This window comes from Vigna unguiculata, chromosome 4 (assembly GCF_037176805.1).
Source record: "Vigna unguiculata cultivar grain cowpea cultivar isolate G323 ecotype 2 chromosome 4, ASM3717680v1, whole genome shotgun sequence".
Taxonomy (NCBI): domain Eukaryota; kingdom Viridiplantae; phylum Streptophyta; class Magnoliopsida; order Fabales; family Fabaceae; genus Vigna; species Vigna unguiculata.
Genome location: NC_140795.1, coordinates 25,225,083 through 25,233,635, shown reverse-complemented (window position 1 = coordinate 25,233,635; position 8,553 = coordinate 25,225,083). Strand labels below are relative to the sequence as shown.

Here is an 8,553-nt window from a genome sequence, read left to right as displayed (position 1 = left end):
GGAGGGTTAGCTTTAATATCAACCAGCGGCACTTAGAGTAGTGGCTGGGAGTTGCAACAGGACAATCTTGAGTAATGGATTTCTTGTGATATATTGGTGGGTGGATGCCTCGTTAAAACCTTCCTGGCCAAAACCCTCGTTAGGGAAAAATGCCAGGGGAGGAAAGAGTACATCTAATTACAGGTACTGTTCAGCTAAAATAAAACTTTAAATGCGAAATGTTCCAAGTGCTGGGTAGTGGTTCTCCAGAAAGTTTCTCCAGACGGTATGCTCCCTTGCCGACGTCCTTTAGTATACGGAATGGGCCCTCCCAATTCGGTGAGAATTTGCCTTCGTGTTTCCGCGCTTTACTGGTCATCCTCCAGACTAAGTCGCCCTTATGGAGAGAGCGTGGTTTGAGTTTGGAGTTGTATCTTCTGGCGGCTCTTAATTTGGTCGCCAGGTCATGGATGCGTGCCTTTTCTCGTGCTTCGTATAGAAGGTCGAGATGGGTATTCATACAGTCGTCATTGGATTGGGTGTTATGGTGTTGCTGGCGTAGGGATGGTTGTCCGATTTCCACGGGAATCACAGCATCGGTGCCGTAGACAAGGGTGTATGGTGCCTCGTGGGTGGAGGATTGGGGCGTGCATTTATATTCCCAAAGTACTTCGAGGAGCTCGTCTGGCCATTTTCCCTTTGCCCCGTCAAGCCGCTTCTTGAGTTGGCCGAGGATGACTTTGTTTGCAGCTTCTGCTTGGCCGTTTGTTTGGGGGTGCTCGACAGAACTGGTGATGTGTGTGATTTTCAGGTTGCGGTAGAATTCGCTGAGGCCTTTGTCTATGAACTAGCGGCCGTTGTCAGTTATGATGGTGTGAGGGATACCGTAACGACATATGATGTTCTTCCAGACAAAATGCTGCACTTGATTGGCAGTTATGGTGGCAAGGGGTTTTGCCTCGATCCATTTGGAGAAGTAATCGACGGCGACAAGTAGGAACTTCACTTGGCCTTTACCTGGTGCGAAAGGGCCGACGATGTCCATTCCCCATTTGGAGAATGGCCACGGTGAGGATATGTGGTGGAGTTCCTCATGGGGTACGTGCGTCACGGGGCTGTGCTTTTGACATTGAATGCATTTTCTAACATACATGATGCAATCTTCCTCCATTGTCGGCCAGTAGTAGCCAGCTCGCAATATCCTGGCAGCCATGGTCTTGGGACCCGAGTGATAGCCACAAATTCCTTGGTGTATTTCTTGCATGACATATTCGGCTTGCTCGCATGTGACGCACTTGAGCAAGGGTCTGCTGAAGCCTCGTCTGAATAGTTCACCGTCGACTAAAATATAGCGCGCCGCTTTCCGAGTCCATCCTTTGTCTTCGTTTGTCGGGGTGGTTCCGTCTTCTAGGTATGTGACAAAAGGTTCCATCCAGGTGCCGGCTGTGGTGATGTTGAGGCACTGACTGGTTTGCTCGATGGAGGGTATGCTCAGGGTGTGTTGCAAAAGCGACTTGTATCGCCCCTTCTTCTTAGTGCTAGCAAGCTTTGAGAGAATGTCGACTCTGGTGTTGTTACTTCTGGGGACATGCTCGATCTTGAAAGCCTCGAAGTGCTCGATTAGGGCGATTACCGCGTGGTAGTATTGCGAGAGCAAGGCGTCCTTGACTTGGTAGTCGCCGTTGAGGTGCCCCACTGTGAGCTTGGAGTCTATTTTGCAAAATAGCTTCTTGGCGCCAACGTCGCGTGCTAGATTGAGGCCGGCTATTATGGCTTCGTATTCTGCTTGATTGTTGGATGTTTTGAAATTGAAGCGGAGGGATTGCTCGACAAGGATGTCGCCGGGACCTTCTAGTACTATTCCTGCGCCGGCACCTTGGGGGTTTGAGGAGCCATCTACATGCATCGTCCACCAAGTGTCTTGGGTGGATGAGTGGCTTTGGAGGTCGTTGGTGAAGTCTGCTAAGCATTGTGCTTTGATGGGACCGTGTGGCTCGTATTGGATGTTGAATTCGGACAGTTCGATGGCCCACGAAGATAGCCGACCTGCCAAATCTGGTTTTTGGAGGATTTTTTGCACAGGGTGGTCCGTTCTGACGATGACGGTGTGGGATTGAAAGTATGGGTGTAATCGTCGTGCTGCAGTTATCAACGCGAGGGCTACTTTTTCAATCATCTGGTATCGCGTTTCCGGGTCCTGGAGGATTCGGCTGGTGAAATATATGGGTTGTTGGGTGTTGTCTTTCTCTTGGACGAGAGCGGAGCTGAGTGCGCCCGTAGATGTCGCTATGTACATGACGAGGGGAAGGCTGAGGTCTGGTTTAGTGAGAATTGGGGGGGTGGTTAGCAGCTGTTTCAAGGTGTTGAAGTTTTGTTCGCAGGTTTCGTCCCAAACGAACTTGACTGACTTCTTTAGTAGCTTGATCATTGGTTTGGTTTTGTCGGCCAACTTGGGGAGAAAACGTGAGATAGCAGTTAACCTGCCCACTAGGCGTTGCACTTCCTTGACGTTTGTGGGACTTCTCATGTCGATTATTGCTTGGCATTTTTCGGGGTTGGCCTCGATCCCGCGTTGCGTGAGCATGAAACCGAGGAACTTGCCGCTGTCGACCCCGAAGGTACATTTCTCGGGGTTGAGTCTGATGTTATATGCTCGCAAGGCCTTGAAGACTTCTGCCAAATCTGCTGAGTGCTGCTTGGGGTTGGGGGACTTTACGATGATATCATCTACGTAAACTTCCACTGTTCGGCCGAGGAGTGGGTGAAAAACTCTATCCATGAGGCGTTGGTACGTTGCGCCTGCGTTCTTGAGGCCAAAAGGCATGACCTTATAGAAAAGGTTGGCCGCCTCGGTGATAAAAGCGGTTTTAAGCTTGTCCTCATCGGCCATCGGTATCTGATTGTAGCCAGAATAGGCATCCAGGAAACTAAGTACCGCGTGCCCCGCAGCCCCATCGACTAGTCTGTCGATGCTAGGAAGTGGGTAGGCATCTCTTGGGCATGCTTTATTGAGGTCTGTGTAGTCGACGCACATGCGCCACTTGCCACTAGGTTTCTTTACTAGCACTACGTTTGCTAGCCAGGTTGTGTATTGGGCTTCACCGACGAATCCGGCCTGCTTGAGTTTATTGGCTTCCTCGATTGCCGCTTGTCTTCTGCTTTCTCCAAGTTTCCTCTTCTTCTGTGAAACAGGTTTGGCGTTGGGGAAGATGGACAATTTGTGGGAGGCTATCCTGGGGTGTACACCAGGGAGATCTGCAGCGGACCACGCGAAAAGATCGGCGCTCTGTGTAAGGATGCTTTCGATGTGGTGCTCTTCTCCTTTGGGGAGGGTGGTGCCAATTTGGAGGAATCGATTTGGCTGTGGGAGGGGGAAGTGTCTTATGTCCCCAACGGGCTCGACCCTGGCTTCAGAGTTTATTCTTGGGTCGAGGTCGTCGCCTGCTAAGGCTGCTTTGTCCTGGGATTGCTCGATATTGTGGGTTGTCAAGGGTGGGTGGGGAAGTTTTAGGCTTGCTATATAGCATTCCCTGGCGGCGCGCTGGTCGCCGTGTACCGTGATTATGTCACCTTGCGAGGATGGGAATTTCATGGCGAGATGCGGGGTGGATACGATGGCTCCCAAGGCGTTGATGGACGGTCTTCCCAGAAGTATGTTGTAGGATGTGTGTGCCTCCACAACTAGGTAGCGAATGGGTGTGGTTTTCGTTTGCCTACCTTCTCCAAAGGTTGTGTGGAGGTCGATATACCCTTTGGTTGGGACCCTTTCGCCTGAGAAACCGTATATTTGTTCATTATGGGGAGTGAGGTCGGCTAAGGGTATCTGCAGCTTGTTGAAAGTTTTCCAATATAAGATATCCACGGAGCTCCCTTGGTCGATGAGCACTTTCTTGACCGCGAAGTTTTCTACTTCTATGGTTATGACCATGGGGTCGTCTTGGTTGGGGTCGGTGCCTTGAAAGTCTGAGTCTGAGAAGGTGATGGGTGGCATTCTTCTTATCGTTCTGCCAGACACGGCGTGTACTGATTGGACTGCTCTTAGGTGCCTTTTCCTGGACGAGGATGACCTCCCTCCTCCGGCAAACCCACCAGATATGGTGTTGATTGTTCCGCGTAAGGGTGGTCTATCGTCGGTTCGTCTGGGTTGTTGTTGGGCTGGCGCTCGCTGTTCTGTGTGTTGGGTTCTTGCGGGTTCTCTTCTTGGCTCTCTACGCTCAGTTCGTCGGTCTGTTCGTCGCTCGACTCGCCTATTGTTACTCCTCTCATACCGAGGTCTGTGTGGGCCTTCCCTGGTTTCTCTTATGTAATGTTTGAGATGCCCAGCTCGCACGAGTTCCTCTATCTTGTCTCGCAGGGTATCGCATTCATCAGTCGTATGGCCGTTGTTGCGATGGTAATGGCAGTATTTGCTCAGGTCCGCATTAGGCGGGTTTTGGTACTTCCTGGGCGGTGGGATGAGTTCGGCCTGCAGCACTTCATCTAGTATGCGAGATCTGGGTGCGTTCAAGGGAGCGTAGTTGGAGAACTTAGCGGGTCTTCGCTCCATCGGGCGGTTCTGTTCGCGCGAGGGGGGGCTCTTTATTAGGTTTCCTGATGTTGGTGTGTGCTGAGGGAGTTTGAGTGTTACTTTGGTATCGCCTCATGTCCTCGACTCTGATAAACATGGCTGCTCTTTTCCTAAGCTCCTGCATGCTCATGGGGGGACGCATTGCTAATTCATCAGCGAAGGGTCCCGGCCGGAGGGAGGTCATCATGTACATCAATATGAGATTGGGGGTGAGGTCCTTGATTTTCATGGCTATGGCGCCGAACCTGTCGATAAAAACTCGGAGAGGTTCCCCCTCCTCTTGCTTGAGATTGAGGAGGGCAATTGTGGTGAGGTCGTGGCGACGACTCGTGTCGAACTGGGTGGTGAAGGTGGTGGTAAGCGTGGTGAAGGAGTCAATGGTGTAGGGAGGAAGGCTCATGAACCATTCTAAAGCCGATCCTCTGAGCGCTACTGAAAACGATTTACATAGGACGGCGTCGTCCGTTGAATATAACCTCACTTGGTTGGTGTAAATAGATACAAACTCGTCTGGGTCCGTTGTGCCATCATACGTCACGGTGGGCGCTTTCCACTTATGGGGTAGGGGAGTTTCTGTGATCCCATCTATGAAGGGGTGGCGGCGATTCCTCTTCGACGCGAAGGAGCTGTAGTTACCCTCTGTTGTTGGACCGGTGGGCCTGTATTCGCTTTCGTCTTCAGTTGGATGGATGTCAACTCTTGAGTGGGGAGGGGCAGTGACCCTTGAGTTTGGGGGGACATCTGCCCTTGACCGAGGTTGGTAGGGCTCCCCAACCGCTTGGTCTGCTTCTATCTTCTGCCTAAGGCGAGAATTTTCCTCTCTCAATGCCTCCATTTCATCTGCGTTTCTTTTCTTGTATTCTGCGAATTCTTGCTGCATCCTGGCTTGGGCCTCCAGAATGCGGGAAATCTCCGATGCTGGTCCGGGGTCCCCAACTTCAACAGTTGGGACCACGAGGGGGATGTCCGCTGTCCTGCTTCTTGTGGAAACCATCTTGTCTTCTTGGGTTGTTGTCTTGGATCCGTGAAGTACTCTTCGGCCCCACGGTGGGCGCCAAATGTTCTTACGGGACCAAAGGTTGTAATTCACAAATCACTTGAGGGCTACGGATGGCTGATCTCGGTCGTTCTTCTATTGCTTCAGGGGAATTCTGAGGGCGGAGCAGGGGACCTGCAAAAGATACTCCGATGCCTAAGTCAGCACTGGTGATGTCAAAGTATTTGAATAATTTAATGCTTAATCAATGCATGGAACAGTGTGCTATTTATACTATTTTACCTATGGGTCCTACTTGGGATGGGCTTTCTGGCCTAATCATCCCCTTTTTGGCTATTCTTGGATCCAGTGCATCTTAGGGAGGAAATTACCAAAGGGTCCTTCAGGGGTTTGCGGTATCCGGTACTCGGTTATGAGGATCTTTGGGGTTGACTGGTTGTGTCGTGGATCTGAGCTACTTTGGTGGAGAGACATCTGTAACGTGGGGTATGGTGGTCGCCGAGGGCCGTGCTCTAGGGAGGGTGTTTGGGTAATGCATGCAGGCTGGCACGTCTTTGGTTGAGTAAACGGCCGCAAGACTTGGAGTAAGCGGTCACAAGGCTTTACTGGGGGCCGTATACTAGGGAGGGTGTCTGGCGTAGTGCATGTGGCAGGCATGACTTTGGTTGAGTACACGGCCGCAGGACTTGGAGTAAGCGGCCACCAGGCTTTGCTGGGGGCCGTATACTAGGGGTTGGGACCTTCCATGGCGTAATGCGATGTGGGCGGTCATCAGCTTGTTGGGTGTTTCATGAGCCGGAAGGGGGCTTTGGCATGCAGTTGGTGTGCCTGTTCGGTGCCGTGTACCTAGGCTGGGACACTTCCTTTTCGTTTTCTTCAATTTCCCTTCCTTCTGCAGTTTATATTTTTTCCTTCAGCCTATGTTGATCCTTAAAGGATTGTCCTTGTGTCATAAATTTCAACTTCATTTCAAGTCCCTCATGCCTCAAATAAAGGGAACGTTCATCAAGATTGAGTGTTTTAAAATTAAGCCATGCCCATCTCAAAAGAAGATGACAAGAGTTCGGCGGAGCAATATCACATAATACTTCATTCACACATTCTCATGTACTGAATTTGATCCTTGCTTGATTCAGATGAAAGCTTGGTGGTAACTAGAGTTTCTCCACCAATCTTTGGCTTATAACATTGTTGTCGCTTTAGTAAACGAATGCAACTAAACATGGGTGGCCTTCGATTAAACACCTTGTTTCTCTACTTCGTTTTCCATCATCTTTATCTTTTCTTCCTTTTCTTTTTCTTTAATTTCCCTTCCTTCTACAGTTGATATTTCTTCTTTTTCTATTTCCTCCTTCAGCCTATGTTGATCCTTATTGGCTTGACTTGGTGTCATAAATTTCAACTTCATTTCATGTCCCTCATGCCTCAAAGGGAACATTCATCAAGATTGTGCGTTTTAAAATTAGGCCATGCCCATCTCAAAAGAAGATGACAAGAGTTCGTGGGAGCAATATCACATAATACTTCTTTCACACATTGTCATGTACTGAATTTGATCCATTCTTGATTCTGATGAAACCTTGATGGTAACTAGAGTTTCTCCACCAATCTTTGGCTTAAAACATTTTTGTCACTTTCGTAAACGAATGCAACTAAACATGGTGGCCTTCGATTAAACCTTGTTTCTCAACTTCCTTTTCCATCAACTTCATCTTTTCTTCCTTTTCTTTTTCTTCAATTTCTCTTCCTTCTGTGGTTTATATTTCTTCTTTTCTATTTTCACCTTCAGCCTATGTTGATCCTTACTCGCTTGTCCTTGTGTCATAAATTTCAACTTCATTTCAAGTCCCTCATGCCTCAAATAAAGGGAACGTTCATCAAGATTGAGTGTTTTAAAATTAAGCCATGCCCATCTCAAAAGAAGATGACAAGAGTTCGGCGGAGCAATATCACATAATACTTCATTCACACATTCTCATGTACTGAATTTGATCCTTGCTTGATTCAGATGAAAGCTTGGTGGTAACTAGAGTTTCTCCACGAATCTTTGGCTTACAACATTGTTGTCGCTTTAGTAAACGAATGCAACTAAACATGGCTAGCCTTCGATTAAATACCTTGTTTCTCTACTTCCTTTTAAATCAACTTTATCTTTTCTTTCTTTTCTTTTTCTTCAATGTCTCTTCCATCTGCAGTTTATATTTCTTCTTTTCTATTTTCTCCTTCAGCCTATGTTGATCCTTACTGGGTTGTCCTTGTGTCATAAATTTCAACTTCATTTCATGTCCCTCATGCCTCAAATAAAGGGAACGTTCATCAAGATTGAGTGTTTTAAAATTAAGCCATGCCCATCTCAAAAGAAGATGAGAAGAGTTCGTGTGAGCAATATCAGATAATACTTCTTTCACACATTGTCCTATACTGAATTTGATCCTCGTTTGATTCGGATGAAAGCTTGGTGGTAACTAGAGTTTCTCCACCAATCTTTGGCTTAAAACATTGTTGTCGCTTTCGTAAACAAATGCAGCTAAACATGGGTGGCCTTCGATTAAACACCTTTTTTTCTACTTCCTTTTCCATCATCTTTATCTTTTCTTCCTTTTCTTTTTCTTCAATTTCTCTTCCTTCTGTAGTTTATATTTCTTCTTTTCTATTTTCTCCTTCAGCCTATGTTGATCCTTACTATCGTGTCTTTGTGTCTTAAATTTCAACTTCATTTCATGTCCCTCATGCCTCAAAGGGAACGTTCATTAAGATTGTGCGTTTTAAAATTAAGCCATGCCCATCTCAAAAGCAGATGACAAGAGTTCGTGGGAGCAATATCATATAATACTTCTTTCACACATTGTCATGTACTAAATTTGATCCTTGCTTGATTCGGATGAAAGCTTGGTGGTAACTATAGTTTCTCCACGAATCTTTGGCTTACAACATTGTTTTCGCTTTAGTAAACGAATGCAACTAATCATGGGTTGCCTTCGATTAAACACCTTGTTTCTCTACTTCCTTT

The 8,553-nt window shown here is 47.7% G+C and overlaps 1 protein-coding gene across 1 annotated transcript; it reads right to left on the bottom strand.

Annotated features, from left to right (window-relative positions):
- Positions 1–992: 992 nt before the first annotated feature.
- Positions 993–5,540, bottom strand: LOC146886966 (uncharacterized). Its single transcript, XM_085671955.1, has 3 exons — positions 4,618–5,540; positions 1,131–4,472; positions 993–996 (listed from the first exon to the last, which is right to left on the bottom strand). Exons 1-3 carry the CDS (start codon positions 5,538–5,540, stop codon positions 993–995), a joined length of 4,269 nt encoding a protein of 1,422 aa, XP_085528081.1.
- Between the last annotated feature and the right edge of the window lie 3,013 nt (positions 5,541–8,553).